The following is a 25,021-nucleotide window of genomic DNA, read 5'->3' as shown; positions in this document are numbered from 1 at the left end:
TAAAATGCCGGAGCAGATGACAGTATAAATAAAGACATACAGTGAGAGGCTCGTCTGGTTATTTTTTTGTTTGGTAATTAAGACTGAGGAGGTTTTGACTTAAGTTCTGTCTTACTGAGAAACAAAGGTGGGGAGCTGAGAACTCTCCCTCTTCCCTCTTTCCTTTTCCCGTCAACCCAGAGAGGGCTTCCACATTGGCCTCTGGGTAACTGGTTTATTGACGAGTGTCAACTTGGTGGCATAGAGTTGTGAAATGGTTTTATTTTCCTCCAGTCACTGCTTCTGCTGAACTCTGTCAAATTACCCTTAACATCAGCTCGAGTGGAGTCCATAGTTTTATGGTCATTTATGGTCTAAGCTGGTTCAAAACTGCTGGCTCATCTCTGAATCAAACCTCTCCCGATGGCCTGTGGTAGGCCAGATCCTACTCAGATGATGCCAGTGGAGAGGGGGTGGTGTTCGCTGTCTCACTCCCCTGCCAACTCCAGAGCCTTGGGTCTCCTTCAGACTGGGGGCAGGGTGTCCTAGGAAGCAGTCCCTGGGGTGGTGGGAGGACTCTACCTCAGCTTTCTGCCATGGCTGACCTGGCTGTCTCTGTGTAGATGGTGGAGCTGGTGTCCTTGGGGGCAGAGTTCAACTCCTGCCAGCACCATCCAGTTTGCCAAGGCATAAAAAAGATTTGCTGGAACTGTATCGTAAGTTATATGACAAGAAGGCAAGCACTATTTAGACTACTCTTAATAAGTTTTTAATAAAGAAATAAAGCACCTTGGTTCTCAAAAGAAAAAAGCCCCAGAGAGAGGCAGCAGCCTCCCTTCAGCCCTATGAATGAGGCACGCCTCATCTCCTTTCTGGGTGGGGCGCTGCTTCTGGGACGTCCCTGGGCTCCAGCCCATCCTCTCCCCTCTGCACCTCCACATGGCTTTACAGGAGCAGCTGAAGCCCTTCTGTGCCTTCTGGAGGGCCGTGGGATCAAGGGTGCAGAGACCCTCCCCTTCTTTCTAGGCACTCCCCGTCCCTCCTTATGCTGCTGGCTGTGTGGGCTCCTCCAACAAGCCTTCTGCCTCCAGAGCTCTCTGGGAAAGTGGGTACCACATTCCATGCTCATGTATATCCCAGAGGACCCGGGTCAGCCTCACTTGGGCACTCCATGCCTAGGTTTTGTTCCTCTCTCATGGCAGCGGCAGGATGGAGCTGCAGATTCTGTAGCTTGGCAAGCACCTGGCTGGGGAGGGAAATGCCAGCCTCCCCTTCCTGTAGACACCTCATTTCTGTGTGTCTCTTGAACCCCTCCCATCAAAACAACATGATCTCTGTAAGACCAGTTCTCCCAGTGGCCTTTCTCTTTCCCTCCCCTCACATGTCTTTTATTTTTTAGATAGACACTGTGTGTGTGTATGTGTGTGTGTGTGTGTGAGAAAGAGAGATGGTTGTGGTGGGTCCTGGTATCAGAGGGGCTGGCAGTTTGTTTGTTTTTTTGTCTTTGTATGAAACACCTGGGAAGGTGTCTGTTGCTGGTGGCTCTCTTTAGATATGTGCTAGTGAGCACCTCTTTGCCCTTAGCTGTGTGCCCCAGTGTCCAGTCCGGGGTCTACAGTAAAAGCCCCAGCTGACACACTGTTGTGCACATTTAGAGTGAGGGTTTATATATGACTGGAACCATTTTAGGAGGATCATAAGGGTTCCCATTCTTCTCTCCTACCCCCGCAAGACACCTCCCAACCTAAAGAGCAGGAATGCTCCAATGCCTCTAATTGTTACCTCCATGTGGGAGATCTCCAAGCCTCTGTCAGCAGCCCTGAGCTCTCTCAGTAGCTCTGTCTTCACTTGGACATCCCACCAAATTTCACTGTGCTTATTATATTCAACCTCTTCATCTCTCCTCCTTGTCTCCATGATCTAAACCAGTGTTTTCTCTGTCATGAAAACTAGCTCTACAAGCACTTAATTGAGTGGCTACTATACAGCAAGCCCTGTGATAGGTTACTGTAGGTACTGAGGATCCCAGGATAACTAAACATGGTGCCTGCCCTCAAGGAGCTCTGGACCCAGTGGAGGCCATAGACCTAAGGGAGAGACTCTTGGTATGAACAGGGAACAGCTAAGGGATGGGGGTGGAGAGCTAGCTCTTAGAGGTGATTTCACTAACCTCTAAGCACTTGGGCACTTAGGAAAGTCTTCCTGGAGGGGATGACCTTTGAACTCAGTCTTGAATTGTAATAACTAGCAGGGTAATAAATGTAGGAAGGGCGTCCTGGGGAAAGGGAACAAAGGCATGAGGCGTGGAATAGCATGGGGTGTGCTGAGAACTTGGAGCAGTCTGTGTTCCTGAGGTCTAACATGCAGCGTAGGGAGTGGTAAGAGAGGGCTGGTTTCCTGTCTCCTTTCCTGGGCTCTTTCTCCTCCCAGTCCTCCTACTGCAAAGAGTTGTGGCCGACACCTCTTCAGCAAGCCTTTACCCCTGCCATCCATCCCACGACAGGGTGAATGGTGGAGTGGGGTACCTGATCACGTGGTATCTTCCTACTTTGACATCAGGTCACCATCGGTAAGTGTGGGATGTCTCTCCTGGGGAGGTTACCTGGAGGAACCATTTGAGAATGGGAAGCTGTTTGGGGTAAGGGAGCCATCGCAGGGTCAGACCTTGGGCCCTCATCCTGACCTTCCTTTCTGCTCAGCTCTTGGTCTGAATACTGAATCTCCTTGATTCGTGACTTCCCTTTGCTTTTTTAAGGGAGCCTCTGCCAGATTCCGTTTGGTCCCTTGAACAGGCAGCCTAGTGAGATCCATCTCTGTTGGCATTGACATTTCGCACATGGTGGGACACACCCTCAGGGAAAAGGACCCCAAGGTATCTCTGTAGATCCCTGCCTGCCTCAACTCCTACAACTCCTAGCCTCTACCCAACTGTCCAGGAGGACTGGGACCTTCCAGGTGAAGTCAGCTTGCAGACTTTCTCCCCTGGCCTGGTTGTGTGTGTGTGTGTGTGTGTGTGTGTGTGTGTGTGTGTGTGTGTGTGTGTGTGTTGAGAGACATTGGCAGGGAGCCAGTGTCCTGAGAATCTGTTTCTGGGGCTCAGGAAGCTGGCTGTCCCTGCCTACTGGCCCAATCATCTACATGTGCATTATCTATGGTGGGAGTATTCCATCTTGGTTGGATAGAAGTCCTAGTCCCAAACCCATGCCTAGACCCCTGACTCTCCCAGGTGACAGATGTGGAGTCAAAGGATGCATTTTCATGATCACCAGAGCCAAACAATTCGAGAGCTGGATATGCTATAAGGAATCCTTTCATTTCTTCATTCTTCCAGTTTGTGTCAGAGCCTGTGCTGGGAATTGGGGGATAGCAGGACAAATAAGATACAGCTCCTGTGCTCAAGGGGCTCACAGTCTAGTGCAGGATGGGAGAGCGGGTTCTATGATGTGTATGTTTGATGGCGCTGGGTGTCACCGACAGCCACCTCCTTAGGATGAAGAGGGCCAGTGTTTGTTCGGACCCTTGCTATGCACCTGCCTCAGGGCTGAACTTTCCTGAATTATTTCACATTATCCTCACAACTGCTTGATGCGATCAGTACTATTCCAGCAGAGGAAACGCGCTTAGGGAAGTTAAGCAATGTCCAAGGTCTCCTGGGGACAGGCTTTGAATTTGGACAGCCAATCTCTAGAGATTTCACTCTTAATTCCTGTTGGCTTCCAGTCTACTTGTCGGGGAAGGCTGACCTAAAGAAACAGAGTGCATCAGACTGAGGGTATAGTTCTGGATCACATTGTGTGACACTGGGTGAAGGGAGCCCCCAGGAGGGGAAAGGTCCTTGAGATTGGTTCTGGAGTTGGCAGAAGTGATCTGTTGTTCCCCTGGGCAGAGGCTCCCCATTCTGACTTTCAGAGATCCACAGAGCTAGGTTCCCCAAACCTGGACGTGTTCCAGGGACCTCTCTCAATGCCCAAAGGCAAGAGGAAGCAGCTCCAAATCTTGGAACATCTCTATTGCCCTGAATCTCTATAGTCCTGAATCCAGAAAAGAGACAGTGCTCAAGACAAAGGCAGCTGATCTGCCTGAGTCTACACAGGGTCCCTTCTGGGTGCAAAGCAGAATTGGATCACCCTGGGGAGGATGGAAAAGACAGTGGGGAAGTCACATGCTTTACCTGTGAGCTGAAGATAGTGTTCTGCCTGCCTTTGTATCCCAGAGTGATTGTGAGACAGTATTTTAAAAGGTCAACTCCTACAAAAATGCAAAACATTACTCACATGTCTACCTGAATTTCTCCCACTTCAATGGGTTTTTCTGTCATTAATGGGTTTCTTAAAAGCCAGCCAACCAAGCAGCTCCCCCTGTCCATCACAATACATTTATTTAGTACCTACTTGTTACCAGTCACTAACAACTAAAGAAAGGTGGGCAGATGGACAGACACCCTCTTACAATATCTTAAATTAGATGATATGTTATTTTGCTGAATCTTCTCCAAACCATACCAGTCAGATACTATCTCCAAAGGAGATAAGAAATTTGAGCAACAGAGAGGTTAAGTAACTTGCTCCAAATCACAGAGCTTGTAAGTAGCAGAGCCAGAATTTGAGTCCAGGTTTTTTGACTCCAAATGGCTTGCTTGGCTAATGATGCAATGACCTTGAAGGGTTAGATTTTTATTTGGTGGAGGAGGCTCTTTCAGTTCCAGGAGACCAAAACAAACAATCCATCATGTTATGGCTGCACTGAAGCTTTCTAAGTGAAGGGTGGTAACTCCAGGGATATTCTGCAGATATCTCCTTTTATTTCTAAAGACAGCTGAGCCATGACAGCCTGAATTCTGTGGCTGCCTAATCTGCATACTGCCCAGGTACTTGGGGGCTTTTTTGCAAGCACGTGGGACTTGGACCCCTGGGAAGGATGGAGAGAAGGACGTTCAGACAGATAATGGAGTCTGATCCCTTATACCAAAGCTAAGAGGCTCCTGAAAAATGTTCCGCTGCTCCTTGGTGGATGACTTTTAGCATCGTTGTTGTGGGTGGGGATCACTGAGTTGCATGGAACACGGTCCATGTGAGCCAGCTCATGCTCTGGTGGTTGGGCAGGCTATGGTTACTGGAGCAGTACACAATTCTTTAGGCAGAAGGTGAGGCCAGCCAGTTCACGGTAACCGGATCTGGGAGGCCACCAGAGAGTGAGGCAGCTTGTCTCTGTCTCCAGTTTCTCGTCTCTCTTGGGCTGTGTGGCCTTTGCTCTTGGCCTTTCTCTGAGCCTCTGTTCTCTTTTCCTCTCTGCAGGCAGGATTCTTCTGCTTACTCATGGCTTTTCTGCTCTGCACACTCCTCTCCTCCAGCTTGTTTGCAGGTGATTTGGTTTGCTCTAGGGCCAACTGTGGCCCTGACTCTGCACAACCCCAAATGCCCATCACTGTCTGGCTTGGTCCAAATTCTTGAGAGAAAAAATCGGATTGGTCACTGATTAGCTGGTGAACTTGATGTCCTTAGGTCGGGTATGTGTCTCTAACACGACCACTTAGGGTGGCCTCTTCAGCCAGGTATGTGGGCAGGGCAGTTCCTCCAAAACACATCTGCTGTAGAACAGAGGTGAGCTGAAGCCATTTGTCTCACCCAGACCATGGGCAGGAGGGCTCAGTTTCTTGAGGTTTTGTTTTCTCCAAGTGGGCAGTTGCCTTCTGAAAGTTCTGAGTAGGAGATTGTGCCCCTGGGGAGGCCGACAGGACCACAGTTCACTGGTGGGTTTCTCTCTGAGTTCATGCCATTTTGAGCCCATGAGGGAGGGAAGGAGGGAGGGAGGGCATGGTAGGAGACGTGCATCCACTTTAGTCAGGAATCTCACGGTACTGTTTTCCGAGCGTCTCCCGTATGCATGACACCGTGCGCAACATTTTCCCCGCAGAATCTCATTGAATTCTCGTAACCCTGCTGGAAAAAATGGGCATGATTGCTACCATCATACAAGGGAAGAAACATGCATTTGTTCATCAAGTATTTATTGAGTGCTTACTGGATGCTAAGGCTGTGCTGGGTACCATTACTGCATGCTAACCGTAGACCAGAGACTACGTGAAGGGGGTGGTATATATTTTATCCTTTTCAATCCTCAGAACAACCCTATAAGAGAATTTCTGTTTTTAATCCATTTTACAGAAAAAGAAATTGAAGTCCAGAGAGGTTGTTTCTTGTAGAAGGTCAATAGCCAGTAAGTCGCAAAATCTAAATTTGAATCCAGGCCTAATGGCCTCTTATGTGATTTGGAAATTCTGGGTAAAGAGATTTCACTGGTCAAGGAGCACCTGCGAAATAATGTTCTCATGGCTTTGGCTTCAGCTGGTTACTTCAATTCCTGAAGGAGTGGTGGGGAGTAGGGTTCCTGGATATGCCCCTCCCACCTTCCTCTTTAAATTCCAGGGCTTCCTTTCTGCTTCCTGGCCACATTCCTGCCCCTCCCTGTGTGGTGTTCCCCATTCTAGGGTCACAAGGACTCTCCGCCTTATTGTAGGCTGCATTGTCTTACCAGGTGCTATGATCTGAATATTTGTGTTCCCTCTGCCTCCTGCTACTCAGTTCATATGCTGAAATCCCCAAGGTGATGGTTTAGGAGGCAAGGTCTCTGGGTATCGCCTAGGTCATGAGGGTGGAGCCCTTATGGATGGGATTAACGTCCTTATAAAAGAGGTGTGAGAGCTACCACTCTTTCTACCACATGAGGTCACAGTGACAAGTCTGCAGCGTGGAAGAGGGCCCTCACTCAGCTACGCCAGTGCCATGATCTTGGACTTCAAGCCTCCAGAACTGTGAGCAACACATTTCTGTGGTTTGTAAGCCACCCAGTCTGTGGCATTTTGTTATAGCAGCTCGAGTAGACAAGGACGCCGTATTTGTGTCTGGGGCCCTGCTGGCCCAGCTGGCTGTGCGGGGCTGTGTTTATCTGTGGCAGTCCCTGCTAACCGTTTCTCCCATGGTCCTGTGGACCTCTCCCTTGTTGGGGTCATGGCTTCACTGAAAAAACAAACTCTGTGTGTGTGTGTGTGTGTGTGTGTGTGTGTGTGTGTGTGAGAAAGAGAGAGAGAGAGAGAGAGAGAGAGAGAGAGAGAGAGAGAGAGAGAGAGAGACATTAAAGAAGGCCTTAGCGTCAGGGCTTTTAATGAGCAGTGTGACAAGGTGACTGTCCTTCGCTGGCCTTCACAACAGCCAGCTGGTCCTGCTGCATCTATACAGGAGTCTTGCTTCCTTGAAGGGCAGCTGTGTTGGGGGCCATGTGGCAGCCACTTCTCTGAGATGAGCAGGACTCAGGCAGCCTGGGGCGTAAGGGACAGCTTTTCCCCTGGCTCTGGGAATCTAGGAGACTTAAACCCAGCAGAGACCAACTGGCTTGGCCAGTTTTCTGGCAAAAGGTGAGGAGGGCCTTCTTCCTCTGCCTGATTACCTTCATCACTGCATAGAGAAGGGCCTTCTGGCTGGGTGTTGTTAACGCCTGGGCTGTTATAACTAACTCCTTTGTGTTATAATGAACTCAGAAGCCACCAGGGAGAACACTGAGGAAAGAACATCCTATTTGGGATGAGCTGGGAGATGAAAGTAGACCCTGTGGTCTCTGCTGGCTGAGGAGAGAAGACATAGTAATGTCAGGGCGCTGACCTAGCAGAAGGACTTGCTTTGATGTCATGGAAAGAGTACGAATATAGGAGTTAGGGGGGTTGGAGCCAAGTTCTAAAAAGATAGTTGCTGATAATAATAGCGTTTATTATGGGCTGGATACTTTTCTAAGCACCTTATGTGTTTTAAATTCATTTGATGTTCACAACAACTCTATGGAATAGATACATCCTTGCCTCTGTTTTACAGTTGAAACTGAGGCACAGAAAGGGTAAGTGACTTGCCCAAGGTCACATCACCTATTAGTGGGTGATCAGTCACGAGCTGTGCATGTTTGCTGCGTGACCTGGGCTAGGCCTGTGGACCTCTTTCCATGCAGCGGCTGGGCTCGCAGTGCCCTGCCTGTTGTTGTCCGCTGTGTTTGACACACTGCAGTCTGACCTTGAGGCTCCTCCAAGGGTGTGAGAGCATCTCTTCTCAGGGACAAAGGAGCTGTCTAGGTGATGTCATCAGCAAGCCTCATGAGGCAGTCTTTCTTGGTTGATCACACTAGTCATTAATCCCTATGTAAAACACAGTTTGGGACCAGGCTCCAGACCTTGTAGTCACAGCTGTGTTTTCATATGCCTGATAAACGATTCTGCTGGAAGAAGCCATGAAGGGCATCTGTGGAAAGTGGTTCTGAGCAAGATTCTTTAAGACCTTTTCACACATTCCCATCCATTTTGAGGCTGCCCTGGGACTGAGAAATGAGAATGCTCACAGTGTTGGGAAGCTGTGCTCCAAAGGCCTTTGGTCTGGTGTCAGAGGATGCCTATACGGTCTTCTCCAGGGGAATCAGAGAGAGGAAGGGCCTGGAGAGCAGCTTAGTCCCTCTTCTTCACTGCACTTGGGGGAGACTTGGGTCCAGACAGGAGAAGGGAGTGGCTCAAAGTTGACCAGCAATAGTTCTGGTGCTGGGACTCTTAGCTTAGCCTTTCTCTTTCCCCAGCTAACATATATGGAACACTGGTGCTTTGCATTCATTTTCTCTATTTAATCATACCAACCCCAGGAGAGAAGTGCGATTAAGCCCATCTTACAGATGAGGAAATTGAGGCCATGGTGGCAGAACCACGATTTGGCCTCAAATGCTTCCTTATTATTCCTTGTGCTTCCTTTTACTATTAAGACCTCTTTTATATTTTCCAGAGCACTTTCTCTTCCATGCACAGGCTGTCTGGTGGCCATAATTTCTGAACCAACAATCTGGATGGCCAGTCCAACTTCAGACAGCCCTGGTTCAAATCCCAGATCCACCATTTATTAATTGTGGCCTTAAACAAGTCGAGCAATTGTTGAAGCCTCAGTTTCTATTGTAAAATTGTGGATAATAATGTCTAAACCACAGGGCATTTTTTTTTTTTAGCAAGAAATGAGACAATGCTTGGAAGGCACTTATGATACCAAATATGTAAGTGGTAGCCACTAAATTATTATTATTGATAAGGAATGCCGATGTTTGATATTGAGTCTTGTCCCCCAAGTCGGGAATTAAGTTTGTTATAACTATATGCTAAAGCTTTTAGTGAATTTCTAAAGAAGGAATGACTATTATGATTTCTTCTATTAAGGTCTGTGGTAGCCTGAATATAGGTCCTTTCAAAAAGTCCACATCCAAATTCTGGACTCTGTGAATATGTTACTTACGTGGCAGAAGAGACTTTGCAGAAGTGGTTAAATTAAGGCTCTTTAGACGGGGAGGTTATCTAGGCTGGGTGGGCCCAGTGTCAGCACAGGTTCTTATAAGAAGGAAGCAGGAGGGAGAGTTAGAGAAGCAGATATGATGATGGAAACTAAGTTCAGAGAGAGAGAAAGATGTGAAGATGATTTGCTGCTAGCTCTGAAGATGGAGAAAGGGGTCATGAGCCAAGGAATGTCGGCAGCCTCTAGAAGCTGGGAAAGGTCAGGAAGCAGATTCTCCTCTAGGGAGGGGCCTCCACAAGGCATGCATCCCTGCCAACGCATTCTGGACTCATAACCTGCAGAACTGTAAGGTAATAAATTTGTGTTGTTTTAAAGCACGAAGTTTGTGATAATTTGTTATGGCAGCAGTAGGACATCTATACAAGATCCTTATTTAATATTTTCTATTCAGATTTCTCAGGCAGTTATAAGCACTTCCTCAGGCCACTGTCCTAGGTACTTGCACCGAAATGTGTTTCTATAAACAGCATGATGAGTGGGTGCGAGGAGTGTGGGCGTTGATGTAGAAGATGAGAGTGGGAATCCCAGTTTTACTACTATTAGCAGTGTGACCCTGGGTCAGTCACCTGACCTCTCTGAGTCTCAGTCTCCATATCTGCAAAGTAGGATTCAGCATGTGAAAAATATTTGACGTGGGCCCAACACTCAGTAGATTCTAACTCAATTAATGTTGCTGCCTCCTTCCCCCAGACTTGGAGGCACCACATCTCTCTTCCCCAGTAGAGCCCTCTTTTCTGGTGAATGTAGATGCTGAGGGTCATGTTCTGTGACTCCTGTTTTTTGACTCTTCTGAGGAAGAGGTGGGCTGTCCCAAGGACAGAGTTAGGGCCAGGCAATGGGGAGGAACTCACTTTCAGCCAGGACTTTACAGAAGTGGAACCAGCTTCTTGCTCTCTTCCTTGTTTGTGAGAGGACCCAGGGCTTGTCTCCCAGGGGCCTAGGAGGCACATTTGGCTCAGGCCAAATTGTAAAGGCTTCAGATGTAGACTTTTGGTGGCATCACCCCATGGGGTCACATATATGGTCACAGAGCCCACTGGTGAGATTGAAAAAAACATGTGCATCTTACAGTCTTCAACTTGCATCTCAGTTCCAGCCTTCACTACCTGTAGTGCTCCATACTTCTCAAGAATACAGGCTTCATCGTGATATTGGCACAAAAACATATAGATCAATGGGACGGAACAGAGAGCCCAGAATTAAGCTAATACACCTACAGTCAGTGAATCTGTGACAAAGGAGGTAAGAATACACGATGGAGAAAAGATAGTCTCTTCAGCAAATGGTTTTGGGAAAGCTTGACAGCTACATGTAAATCAGTGAAATTAGAACACTCCCTCACACCGTGTACAAAAATAAACTCAAAATGGCTTAAAGACTAAGTAAAAATGCCACGTAAAAATCCTGGAAGTTAACATAGGCAAAACATTCTTGGACATATATTATAGCAGTATTTTCTTAGATCAGTCTCCCAAGGCAAAAGAAATAAAAGCAAAAATAAACAAGTGGTACCTAATCAGACTTAGAAGCTTTTGCACAGCAAAGGAAATCTTTAACAAAACAAAAAGAAAATCTATGGAATGGGAGAAAATATTTGCACATGATGAGACTGACAAGGGGTTAACATCCAAAATATGCGAACAGCTCATGCAACTCAATATCAAAAAAATAACCCAATCAAAAATAGAGAAATGCAAACCCAAACCACAATGAGGTATCACCTCACACCGTCACACCATCACACCGGTCAGAATGGCTGTCGTCAAAAAGTCTACAAATGATAAATGCTGGAGAGAGTATAAAGAAAAGGGAACCCTCCTACACTGCTGGTGCGAATGTAAAGTGCAGCCACTATGGAGAACCATGTGGAGGTTCCTTAAAAAACTAAAAATAGAGCTACCATATGATCCAGCAATCACACTCCTAGACATACATCCAGAAAAAATGAAAACTCTAATTCGAAAAGGTACATGCACCCCAATGTTCATAGCAGCACTGTTTATAATAGCCAAGACATGGAAACCACCCAAGTGTCCATCAACAGATGATTAGTTTAATAAGATTTTATACACACACACACACACACACACACACAATGGAATACCACTCAGTTATAAAAAAGAAATATTGCCATTTGCAGCAACATGGATGGACCTAGAGAGCATCATACTAAGTGATGTAAGTCAGAGAAATACAAATATATGGTATCACTTATATGTGGAATCTAAAAAATATACAAATGAATCTATATACAAAACAGAAACAGGCTCACAGACATTGAAAACAAGCTTATGGTTACCAAAGGGGAGGGATAAAGTAGGAATATGGGATTAACAGATACAAGCTCCTATACTTAAAATAGATAAGCAATAAGGATTTACTGTATAGCACAATGGACTATATTCAATATCATGTAATAACCTATAATGAAAAATAATCTGAAAAATATAGCTGAATCACTTTGCTGTACACCAGAAACTAAGCACAGTATTGTAAATCAGCTATACTTCAATAAAAAGAATACAGACTTCATTGTATGACTAGCAAAATCACATTGCATTGCATTTTGTTTTGGATTGGTAGATGAAAACAATACTTTGGTAAGCTCCCTTTTTTTTCTTTTAAATTATGGCATTGGAAGTTCTTCATTTTTCATTCAGAGCTTTAAGAAAGGAAAGTAGCCTAAGTTGATCTTAACCTCACGAAGGCTTTGCCTCCAGTCAGTATCTGAAAAAGGAAAAACATAAAATTGTCCATATCTCTTGTATTTGAATAGAGGCTTCCTCCTGTGAAGCCCCGTCCCATGTGTGATGCCCTGTAATGTGCTCACCCCCTGCAGGAGGTATTCATATTCTGCTTCTCCAATGTGCAGCCAGGGTGAAGAGCAGAGGGTGTGGGCATGCAGACCATACCGCTGTGCCCACAGTTCTGATCCTTCACCACCGTTCTGATTGGTCAAGGCTCGTGCTGCACGGGTGTTTATTTGTTTGAATAGTACCCTTGGGTATCCCCACTTTACAGATGAGAAAACTCAGACAGGCGAAGGATATTATGCCAGGCCACACAGCCAAACCCAGGGCCCCTGACTCTGAGAACCCATGAGCTTTTCCTGCCTCCTAACCTGCCCCTCTTTATGGCAGGTTAAAACATGCCGGCTTTAAAGACCCCATTACAATACTTTGGTTTCTTTTCTTTTCACCACCTCGGAAGCAGCTGTAAAAATATTAAAACCAATTGCCGTCATCTTTCAGACCGCTGCGTTTATGAGACGTAGCTTTCAAATGAATGAAAATAATCGGAAACTCCCTCCCCGTTCCATTCTATGGGGGCATTTCAGATTTATACAATATTTCTGAAAGCTCTTATAATAGGGCATATGCACTTAGGGCATTAATGAAGTCGGCTCAGTGCTGGCTGGTCTCATTTCATGGAGCTAATTGTTAAGTGTTTTGCATACTTACAATTGAACTAAATTATTCCAAGCTAGCTGGTTTCAGGAAGTGTTAATTATATATCAGTAAAGGAAAATCAAGGCTAAAAAATCATCCACTTAGAGCTTATCTATTTATGAACATCTCATTCTGGAAATCTCAAACATATATTTTAACTCCATGTGAATATTGAGATTAATATTTCTTCACCAAAGAAACCTTCATTCCTTGTTTGAATAGCCCCAACCCCCCCCCCCCCATCCCATCCTTCCAGCTTTATTCAGCAGCCTAGTCTGGAAGTTGAAAGAGGCCCTCTTTTGTATTTCTGGCGCCTTGAATCTTTAAGTTGGATGCCAAGAACAGCATTAGCTCCATTCATCTTGTGACCAACTGGCCTTCTGTAAGTGATATTAAGTAATTAATTTATGGGTCCTGCACAGGCCACTGAGGACCAAGTGCTCCCTTGCTTCTGGGGTTCTTTTTTGAGGAAGTTGTTTGGACAGAAGTTTTCACCTAGGACATGCGTTGGAGAGGCTGAGTGGCCAAGCATTGCCACTCAGGTCCCAGGACAGAGGCGGGGATGAAGAAATGGGCGAGGAGGGCTGAGGGGGAGTCTGCAAGTTCAGCGTTGTCCATTCACACTTCTCCTTCTCCTCACTGGCCCAGAAGGTCTGAATGAATGCCTAATAAGTTCTCTTAGTTTCTTTGCATCTGTTACCCAATTTCTTTTGTTTGTTTTTAACTTTCTGTTCATTCACTTATGCATGCATTCATTTGCTTATTCAGTGCACACATATCAAGTTCTGGAAGGCCCATCACTTTAGAGCACTGGACCAGGGGCTGGGCATGGAGAGCTCAGGATGGGACCTTCAGGAGCTCTCATAGTACATAAATAGACCAGAACCACCTGGAGGGCTCATTAAAGCACAAGGGGCTGGGCCCCACCCCAGAGTTTCTGATTGAGCAGGTCTAGGGAGGGCTGATAATTTGCATATCAAACAGGTTCCCAGGTGATGCTGATGCTCTGGTCCAGGGATCTGGACTCTCTGAGAACTGCTTCGGGGGACTTCTGGGATTTAGGAGGTTATATCTGGAGACCATCTTTATTTGTATCTAAATTTATATACACCACTACCCCACTACCACAGAGCTTTTTTTTTTTTTTTTTGGCTGGCAGATGAGAGGGGCTTTTTTCACAAATAAATTTTTTTCCATTAAAAAATTACTATCTTGTAAATAACCAATAGAGAGTAACCAATATGTGTTGGGAAATGGATGTCGAGTGGCTAGTTGGGCTCATTTTGAAACAGCTGCCCAATTCCCCCTGCACACTAGCCTTCCAGAATGAGATTCAGACACATGCTTATGCAAAACGACAAATTACTCCTTTGCAGAGGCCTCCAGGGATTATTTGCACGTATATGGGAACTTGAGAGGAATTGATATTTAAATATCAGTGGTATGGATGTCATTTCACTGTCAAATCTACACAGGTCCAGGTCTACCCAAAGCTTGTGTAGGCCTAGACTTGGGATCTGGGCATTGAAGAGGGGGTGGTTAAGCTGGAGAGAGAAGAGGGTCAGGGCAGGTCGTGGGGGAGCTAGTGAGGTGACAGTGCACCTGGGGCTTGAAGGATGAATAGGAGTTTACTGGCACGAGTGAAGGCGGGGTGGAGAACACTTTGGGCAGAGGGAACACTGTGCAAGGCGCGAGGTGAGAAAAGGTAAGACTGTTCAAAGAGCATGATGAGGGGCACAGACCCTGCTGAGTGACTGTGCAGGGGGAGAGGTGGGAGGAGAACGGGAAATGAACAGGACTATAAAGCCTGGCTGTTAGGCTGAAAAGCTAGACTGGATTCTGAAATACAGGTGTTAGAGGATCACTTGCTATTTCATAGTCTGGGGAGTGACTCAAGACTGCTGTTGGGTGGAGTGAGATTAGAAAAGAGGTCAGGCAGGGCTGGGAGACTAGTTGGGAGGTAAAATTAATTAAATCAAGAGCTTCAGTTCCTCAGCAGCAGTAGCCATGTTTCCAGGGCTCCTTTGCCACAGCTTGATGTCTGAGTAGCCATCTCTCCTTGGATCCATGGACTCCTCACTGCATGGGGAGAGGTGTGTGGCCAAGGAGGACCAGACTGGAGCCCCCAAGTTCAAGGACAGCATGTGGGTGGAGTGGAAGTAGTGCTCTGAGGCCGCTAGCAGAGTGCAGAAACAATGGGAGTGGCTGGAGAGGGCTAGTCCGGGGTCAGAGGAAAGATGGCTCAAGCTCAGTCCTAGAAACCAAGAAGGATAGTTTTAAAAAGTGGAAGCCATTGGTGAGCCTAGCAAGAGCAGGGGTGGTCAGGAGGCTCAGCCTAGGCCAGTTGGTTCCTTTCTCCTGGGAATTTGAATTGAGACCCAGTGAATCCATTAACTGTGGGAGCTGAGTTGGAAGGTCTTTAGCTCCAGGGACGGAGCTGAGGCTGCCATGTCTGGGAGGCCATCCGCGTGCAGGAAGATGAGAAGCCGGTCTGTGGAGAGAGAGGAGCACAGTGGGTGTGTAGAGAGAAAGGAAGGGGCCCATGCTCCTGAAAGGGACAGAGGCAGAGAGAGTATGGCTCTGATCCCCTGCCACTTCCCATGAGGCCCTCTCCTCGCCCTGTGACACCTGGGCATCTTCACAAGGCTGCCTCCACTTTCTAACCAAGGGACTTTCAGTGGGTTTCCCTTTCCTATAACCCAGTGATCTCTAAGCTCATAGACTCCCCACTGCCCAGCCCGGGACATGGCACATACCAGGTGCTCAGTTGAAGCTTGTTGAGGTGTTGAATTAGTGTGAGATTTGAGTCATGGACAAGATGAAGGAAGCAGAGGCAAAGAGGCCACAGGCTGCCTCTTCACCCTTCCTTCCACACCCTTGAATGCAAATGGGAATATTGTGGGAAAGATGTTCCCTCTTTCCCTCGCCCCTTTGGCACTGGAACACGATGCCCCCTCCTTCCTCCTTCCAGGAGCTACATGTGTGGTTGGTACTGTTTCTGACGTCTTTCCTTGCCTCACCACACTCACATCAATTCAGGTGGCGGTTTAGAGCCAATTAAAATTTATAAGCCACAGGTAGCGAGTAAAATCCCAAGGATTAATTTGCTCAGTGGACTATTAATCTGTGTAATGTCATAGATGCTCCTTCAGCAAACCTGGCAAGATGGAGATGGGAGGTACCTTCCCTTCCATGTTTTATTGTAAATGCTCTAATTGGCCCCACTGGGCTGGGGGTGGGGTGTGGCTCCACCTCCTCTGAGCACAGTGAAAGGGCAGAGTCAGCTATTTGGGCCCCCAGTGGAGCTGCAGGGAAACCCAGCCCCACTCCTCTGTTACCAAGCAGGCCCCGCCTCCCCTTCCTCACCTGGCAGAGATGCGCTCCCTCCAGCCAGCACTCCCTCGCTCTGTGCTGCCTTTCCACACTGCCCCTGGAGGCAAGGCAATGGAAGGAGCTTAATGGGCTGATCCAGCCGCCCCCAGGACTTGCCACTTTCCAAGCTTTGTAATTAGAATCCTTCTCAATTAGCAGGTAGAGTGAATCAGCATCCAAGTTAATGATGTGGCAGCGCCCACCTGTCCAGCCAGCCACCTTGCCTTTAAGACAGCTCAGAGAGCAGGAGAGAGGATTTACTAAGGCTCAGGCTGCAAAATCAGAGCTCCATGGTTGGCTGGATGTGAACCTACCCAGTAAGCTTAGGTGCTAGGGTTTGGGACATCCTGCTTTTAATTCAGTTTCTTCTCCCACCAGAGCTTGTCTCACGGGAACCTTGTCTCAGGCGCACTCGGTTTCCTCTTGGAGAATCTAAACTTCATTGTTGCAGTTACTGCAGCTTGTGATCCTGGAGTCCAGAGGGGCGTGATGGAGAGATAGGCAGTGGCAGAACAGTTTGATGGCTAAGAATTCTGGCTTTAGAGCCAGACAGGTCTGGATTCAAGTCCCACATTCCACACTTAGCAGCCGAATGACCTTAGGCAGATCACCTAACCTCACTGAGATGGTTTCCTTATCACTAGAATGCAGATCAAAATATCCACCTTGCAGGGTTGCATGATGTATATGAGGTGTATAGCACAGGGCTTGCGTTTCCGAGGTGTTTATTTAGCACAGGGCTTGCAAAAAGCCAACTCCTCTAAGAAATTGCAGTTTTTATTATTATCCTTAGCTGTGTATTAACAATAATAATAAAATGCCCTCAGGTGCCCTGAGTTCCAGTCTCCTTGCTTTCCTGTCCCTTGGCCTCTTTCAACCTCGCCTGCCAGTAACAGAGACCGGCCATGTCTGTCTCACCTGTGTGTTGTTATAGTGAGGCAGGATAGTGGAGGGGGCAGCTTTGAAGAAGACGTAATTGGTGCTTAAGCATAAGGGATTATAATTGCCAATAAGCTAAGTCGACACCCCGGAGTCCTCCAGGGATGGTTGGCTTGCTCTGATGACATGGGGGAGGAAGTTTAGGACAAAAGTTCTTCTCGGCTTCAGAGGATTCTAACACTGGGGTGAGCATTAGTCCGAGTTTTCTGTTTTCCTGCAACAGAAATGGACTCTGGCTGGTTTAAGTAGGAAAGGAATTTGTTGAAAGAGAATATGATATCGCAGAGCATTGATGGAAAGCGGGGGAACCAGGGGAAGGGTGGCTGGCACCAGGACCGCAGTCTGAAGTGTGTTGCAGGGAAGGCTTGGTGTGGGGGCTACCTCTGTCCTGATACAGGCCTGGATCCACACACTGACGCTCTGGGGACACAGGAGCTTCCTCTACCTCTGGCATGCGTTCTCTCCTGACCCTACCTCTCTGTGCCTCTTATACGTCCTGGGTATCTGATCCACTCTTCCTTGGTGACATACTGGACTTCAGCTGCACAGACAAGTAGGGAAATATTACATGACTGTCAGGTCTGCCTTATTTTCTGAATTGGGAGGAGGGCTCTGCCACCTGAAGACTTGCACAGGTGGATAGTACATACTAAAGAGACTTGGTTGTGGGGCAGCCATAATGCGGCATATGCCACTGACAGATGCTAGGGGTCTTCAGGATCCCCATCCAGTGGACTGATGATGTTGAAACCTTACCTGGCACATTTCCAGTGTATTTCTGTGTTGATTGCTACTTCCCTCCTCCTGTTGTGTTGAGAAAGAGACTTGGACTCCTGGAACTCCAGGCCCAGATTTTCAGATGACAGGTGACTTGGGAGCCCTGGGGGTTAAGGGGTGGAGGTGGAGGGAATTGGTGATGGCTGGACCTATCCCTGCCTTTAAGGCAGCTGGTCAACAAGTTCAGAGTCTAGCTGTAGAGGGAAGCAGAGAGTCAGAGCCAAGGTTGCAGGGCTGAGGGAGAGCTGGTAGTGCAGCCATGGTGGGGAGCTGCCCTGCTGCCTATCTAGGGACACACTTGGGTGTGGTGCCCCTCCTCACAGGCCCCAAGCCGTATGATATTGGGTGTCCATTGGGGAGGAGACTGGCTGAAAAGTCCCTGACTGCAACATTTGTATCCCAGGGACTTCACCCCCACTCCTGCCCTCATCCCCCACAGTGGGTGACCACCATGCTCCAGGAAAACAAAGATGGCTTCCCATCACCAAATACTAAGGCCTCTCCATGATATATTCTGGTTGTTTCCCCAAAACAGTGTTTAATCAGTCAATCACCAGTAAAAAAACAAAAGCTAATATTAATCCACACAACAGGAAAAGTAGTGTTATTCTGTGCAAATCATGGTGGGTAGATGACTGGGTGGGGGGCCAGAACACAGCCTCCCTGCATCACCTGAAACACCATCATAAGCCCTTAGGACAACAGTCCTTAAAGAGTGGTTTCTGTGTCAACAGCTTTAGCATCACCTGGGAACATGCTAAAAACACAGATTCTCAGACCCCCGTCAGACTCACTGAATTGAAACTCAGCAGGGGAGCCTAGCATTTGTTTTCACAAGCTCTCTAGGGGATGCCGATGCCCAAGAGAACCACTGCCTTAGTATTTTGAGGAGATGCTTTCCTTCTCGAACTCAGTTTCCCCATCAGTAAAGTGGAGAATTTGGATAAATTTTTAAACTGAAAATTCAAATAATTTCTGAAGTAGAAAAACCTGGGTTCCTCCCTCTACTGTGTTATCAATTAGCTGAGCATCATTGGGTAAGTCACAAAACCTCTCTGGGCACAGTATTCTTATCCATCAAAGGAAAGGTTTTCGATGACTTCATGGAGGAGGTGGTAACCTAGGGCATGGACTGCATTAGATGACATCTGTGGGCCACCTATGGACCTGGTGTGTGCCATGATGTGTTTGCAGGGGGGCTTACTGCAGCTCTGATTTTTAAAGCCCCAGACTGGAAACAGCTACAGATCCACAAATAGGACACTGGTTAAATGAATTATGGTGCATCCATGCAATCCGAAATTCTTCACTGTCAAAAGAATGAGGAGAATGTGTATGTATTGATTTGCGCTAATCTCTCAGATACAGTAAGTTTAAAAAAAAAAAAAACAAGGTAGAGAACAATATGCATAATATGCTAAAATGTGTATGAAAATATGTTTGAGTACAGCATGGAGATTCCTCAAAAGACTAAGAATAGACTTACCATATGACCCAGTAATCCCACTCCTGGGCATATATCCAGAAGGAACCCTACTTCAAAAAGACACCTGCACCCCAATATTCATAGCACCACTATTTAATAGCCAAGACATGGAAACAGCCTAAATGTCCATTGACAGATGACCGGATAAAGAAGCTGTGGTGTATTTATACAATGGAATACTATTTAGCCATAAAAATGACAACATAATGCCATTTGCAGCAACATGGTTGTCCCTGGAGAATGTCATTCTAAGTGAAGAAAGCCAGAAAGAGAAAGAAAAATACCATATGAGATTGCTCATATGTGGAATCTAAAAAAAAAAAAAAAGAACATAAATACAAAACAGAAACAGACTCATAGATACATAATACAAACTTGTGATTGCCAGGGGCGAGGTGGGTGGGAAGGGACAGACTGGGAGTTCAAAATTTGTAGATACTGACAGGCATATGTAGAACAGATAAACAAGATTATACTGTATAGCACAGGGAAATACATACAAGATCTTGAGGTGGCTCACAGTGAAAGAGAATGTGACAATGAATATATGTATGTTCATGTATAGCTGAAAAATTGTGCTCTACTCTGGAAATTGACACAACATTGTAAACTGACTATAACTCAATAAAAAAAGAGAAGGAAAAAAATATGTTTGAGTATATTAAGATGTCTCTGGCTATCGGAGATGCCCCTTGGAAAGAGCATCTTAGGGACTGGTGTTGAAGGTGGATGGGAGTCAGACTTACCTGTCACTATATCCCCTTTGGTACCATTTGAGATTTTAAGGCATACAAAATATGCTTTAAAAACTCAAATTTACTCAAAAAATTTACTACTCATACTACTCAAAAAATGAAAATACAACCAAAAGCAGCAACAACAAAGGACAACAGTCCTCTCTGGCCCTCTGGTGTTTTGATCTTTGGAGTACTGGCAGCCAAGGCTCGTGTGGTGCTGTGAGAGAGAAGAGAGGGACGTGTGGCAGCAGGTGTTGGCAGAGTTCACTGCCACACACTCACAAATGGCCCAGCTCTCCAGGCCTTTGCACCTTGCAAAGGAGGGTGGACATGTGGAGGCGCAGAGGGCCTCTGCTCATAGGCTGTGGGGTGAGCAGGCAGGGCAGCTCCGGAGGGCAGAGATGTGCTTGTCAGGCAGTCAGGGCACTGGCCTCACCGAGGACTCCAGCCAGGCACTTCCATGATGGAGCCCAGGACCCCAGAGGTACCGGGGGCTTGAGGCTGTGCTGGAACACAGGGCTTCCACTCACAGCTCCCTTTCCTGTACGTGATCTGCATGCCTGTGACAGAGGATTATTGTTAGCCCCTTTTTACACATGAAGATTTGGAGGCTTGTTTCTTCCAAGGACCTGCCCAAGATCACATTACTGGTAAATGGCTGAGCTGGGACTGGAACTCAGTTTACTGGCTCCAAATCCCCTGCAATGAATGGTGGAAAGAAGTTGCAGGTTGCTAATTACTTGGGCAGGGAATGGATGTCACCCTCTTGTGGCCCCGGCCCAGGGTCCCAGATTCGAGAAGTGGTTTTGGTGGAGCAGACAAGTCATAGGCAGCTGCAGACCTCTAGGAACTTCGTCATGCTGGGACCACCACTCCTTCCTCCGAGGGAGGAGGAAGATGCCTCCGGGACACTGAGAGAGGTTCTGTCCCAGCCTAGTCCCTTCTCATTGCCAAGTGCCAGTCAGGCCAGGTAAATGACTAAGATAAACATTCTCTGACTGTTGAAATCCTATTATTTCTCCAAGGTTCAGTTTAAATGCCCATCCTCCATGAAGATTTTCTGGTCACCCCCAGTGTGCTGAATCTCTTTGTTCCTGCAGGGCAGGAACCCCATGCAGAGTGAGACAGTCAGTCCCCTCTTCAGAGGAAGGGGGCCAGGGTTGGATTCCTTGAGATTGCCCACCCTATGGCAAACTATAAGTGCACAGGGAGGTTTCATGAAGGCTGAACGGTCTCCTGCCCTCATTTCTCCTCTCCGCAGACAGAAGTCATTTATGATGAGTCTCATATGACTAGAACAGAAGGTGTATGGCAGGGAATGGCTCAGAGTTGGGGCTGGTTGTCAAGGCCGGGGGAGACTTTATCCTTGAGGCCTCGGGAACCAGTGGAGGTGCTGGATTAACCTGAGTGGTGGCTGGTCGCAGAAAGGTGGGAAGCCTGGGGCTACAAGGAGAGCCTGGACATCGACAACCAGGGCACTGAGCAGGCCTAGGATGCTTGATGGGTCTGAATTAGGCAGTGGGGGAGGCATCATGTTAGGGGTGGGGGCAGCCAGAGCTGGAATCAGCAGTCAGGGAAGAGAGGATGGAAATAGGGGAGGGAACCTACATTGTCTAGTGGCTTATGATGGGCTGGGCAGTGGGTAATATATAATTTCAAATGAAAAGGGGTCAAAGGAAGTCTCAGTAACCGAGGGGCACTCTCTTTTAAAAAGGAGGGGTGATGGCCAATTTCATAGGCTTCAGAGGAGGCCAGTCTGTGCAGGGCTGGGGAGAGGTGGCTGGAACAGGCAGGTAGGAGCCTGGTGCCTGGGCACAATGGTGGCAAAGCTGGACTCTAGTGGGAGGCAGGCAGCCGAGACATTGCTCGTGGGGTAGGAGTGGGCGCCCAGCACAGGCTTACTGCTTGATTGATTCTGCTGCTTGAATAGCACAAGTAGCCAGAAGTGTAAACACTGCCTGATCCTGGCACAGCTCTTGGCATTGCTAATTAGCCCTGAGATTATTTCTTGCAGCAGGGGAGCAACTACATCACACCTCAGTCATGGCTGAACTACCTGAGCGGGAGGCAGGTCTGGTCAGCGACTGCCCATCGACATCTTCCCCCTAGTTCTCCTTAAGAAATGCACCAATCACCCAGCCCCTGCCTCCTGGTGCTACCTTTCCAAGGTGCCTCTGCTTAGGTATTATTAGTTAGGAAAGGGACTGATTTGTGTAATGTAAAAGTCACAGAGAGAGAAAGTGGTGTAAATGTTAATCGTTTTTTTAACTTCACATTATGTGATCCGTTAACATTAATATTTAATTTAATGCAGTCAAAAGATTAATGCTTGTGTTTATTTCTAAAAAAAGGCAAGGATGCTTCAGGCTGCTTTTCAGCTTGGTTGAGCTTTGGGGAAAAAAAAATCCACCCAGAACAGAAGAAATGTATTCATGCTATAATAATACAAATACCCTCTCCCCGACCTGCTCTCCCTCCTCAGTTCCTAAAAATAAGCCACAGGGTTCTAATGGGGACACTGATTAAATATTCGGCTCTGTAATTTATGCCCAAGTGAATCCCAACAGGAACCAGGGGCTCTGGAAATCTGTTGTGAAATAATTATCCTGAATGACATTGTCGAGATGGTCTGCAAGGGTGCTGTCAATAATGCATTAGCCCAAATCTGTTTGAAATACAGCAAGGAAATTACACGATATTCATGGGAACCTGAAAGAATTATCAGTAAACAAATTTAATCAACTTGATGTTATGCATACCACTCAACCTCTTATTATCTGATCATCTAGGTTTAAAACACGCAGGGGAATTGAATGACGTGGGCTGCGAGGCTGAGTGTGTGTGTGTGTGTGTGTGTGTGTGTGTGTGTGTGTGTGTGTGTGTGTGTGTGTGTACTTGGTGGAACCAGCCTCAAGTTTCCATGTTTCTCCTCCTTGGCTACATTTCATTTGCATTTTTCTCAAGGCCTGATTGTTGGCTGCCAGCTCTCACCCCAGCCTGGCCCTTGAACTCTCATTTTTTTCCCCAGTGTCAGAGCCCTCCCTCCTTAGAAAAGTCAGATGACTGCCCACCTGTCTTCCAGATGCCTCTTACTCCCCTTCTTCCAAAGGCGTGATAGTTGCCCCTGGTTCTGAGCTCAGAAGTAAAGAGGTAGGATGGAGAGGAAGTGAATGCTGTTATCTGGGGAGACACTTCATGGTATAGAGGAAAGAGCCCTAAGTGAGGATCTGCCACTCATTTGCTGAGTGATCCTACATCAGTCCCTTCCCATGTCAGGGCATTAGCTTTCCCATCTGAAAAATGGGTCTCAGGCTTGGTGGTCCATGTGATTTTAAAAAATCTTATTAGATACTCAGCAGCATCTCATTTGTTGGATTCTTCTCCTTGTCCTCTTGAACCTGATGGAGACCCCAGAAGGATGGGGCTTTCTCAAGATTACATGGGAAGCTGGAGGCATAGTCAAGATAAGAACCTTTAGACCCACTTCTCATGATCCCTCTACCTCCTCAGCCAGGACACTGATTTTTGTTTGCACTAAAAGCCATGGGGAACATTTCTGAGTCTTTATTTCAAGCCTGAGCCCTAGGTTCTATATCCGGGGACTTGGATTGCCTTCCTGGGTTTGCAAGTCCTTATCTATTTCCAGGTATTAGCTTCGCTACTTATACAACTGATGGGTTGGATGAGGTGACCTTTCAGATGCCTCTTATTTTAGCTTTGACATTCCTCATTGTTGTCCACTTTCTAAGCTTCTCAGTTGGCTATGACTTCTTACTTTGAGAAGAGGGGTCTAGCTTTCATATCCAGACTGTAACCCTCCCATTTGACTTCTCTGTGGAGTGGAAATACATTCTTGTTAAGGACCTGCTATGGTCATGCCCAGGAACAGGCCCCGTGTGTGTGAGGTGGGTAATGCTCACTGAGTCCTACTTTGTGCCTGGCCCTGGGTCTGGTATTGGTATAACTTGATAGAACTTCGTAAGTTCTACTTGAGGACTAAGTAAAAGCCAACTCAACAATTCAACAACCTTGTTTTGGGCTCCTACACCTGGCATTATGTACGATAATAGTAACATGTATGAGTACAGACTATGTATTGAGCACTGAGCTAAGCTCTTCACATGTTTAAGAGCATGGTGAATTGCCTGGCAATGGGCCATCATGAAGGCAAGGTACGGGCAAGAGGCAGAAAACACCTGTATTATAAGGAACACCAAAAACAAAGAGGTACAGACACCCCTCCCCCAGAAGGTTTCTCCACCTCCACTCATCACTGCAGCCTGGCCCCTGGCCCCACATCGTCCCAACTTATACACATGAAAGTCTGTATCTGGTGCCATTCAATACGGTAGCCACTAGCCCCACATGCCTATTAAGCATTTGAAATGTGGCTAGTCCAGATTGAGAAGTGCTGTAAGTGTAAAATACACACTGGACTGTGAAGATTTAATACAGTAAGAGGATGTAAAGTAGCTCATTAATAACTTTTATATGATTAGATGTTAAAATAATATTTTGGATATATTGAGTCAAATGAAATATTTCATTAAAATTAGTTTCACCTATTTCTTTTTCCTTATTTTAATGTGACTAGCAGGGAGTCTAAAATTATATATGTCTTACATTATGTTTCTATTGGAAATAGAAATATTTAAATATTCAAATAATTTATCCCATGGGCACAAGGAGTACTAGGAGGGTGGTGATATGGCTTTCCCCTTCCATTTCTCATGGGGGAGACTAGAGGGGAGTTTGTCCCCACCCATGTGAGGGATTCTAAGAGAATCACTCATAGAGGTGGAGGGGTGCGGGATGAAGGAAGATCAGCATCTTATGTTTTGGCTTAACTACTCCTTAGTAGGGGGATTGTTGATCTGTTCTCTCTGCTTAGTTGAACAGGGGGAAAAGATAATTGGAGAGTGT

At 46.8% G+C, this 25,021-nt stretch overlaps 1 protein-coding gene across 2 annotated transcripts in view; it reads left to right on the top strand.

Moving 5' to 3' along the window:
- Positions 1–25,021, top strand: part of RPS24 (ribosomal protein S24) — a 55,638-nt gene that overhangs the window by 23,157 nt on the left and 7,460 nt on the right. The window contains exon 5 of one of the 2 annotated variants that reach the window (XM_064488002.1): positions 22,156–22,165. The exons of the other annotated variant lie outside the window; for it this stretch is intronic. Coding sequence (XP_064344072.1) covers positions 22,156–22,158 — 3 coding nt within the window. The 3' untranslated portion in view covers positions 22,159–22,165. Of the gene's footprint in view, positions 1–22,155; positions 22,166–25,021 lie in introns of those variants that run through there. 2 annotated transcript variants of the gene reach the window in all.

The sequence above is a fragment of the Camelus dromedarius genome, chromosome 8 (assembly GCF_036321535.1).
Source record: "Camelus dromedarius isolate mCamDro1 chromosome 8, mCamDro1.pat, whole genome shotgun sequence".
NCBI classification, from domain to species: Eukaryota; Metazoa; Chordata; class Mammalia; order Artiodactyla; family Camelidae; genus Camelus; species Camelus dromedarius.
This window is presented reverse-complemented; position numbering and strand designations above follow the sequence as displayed.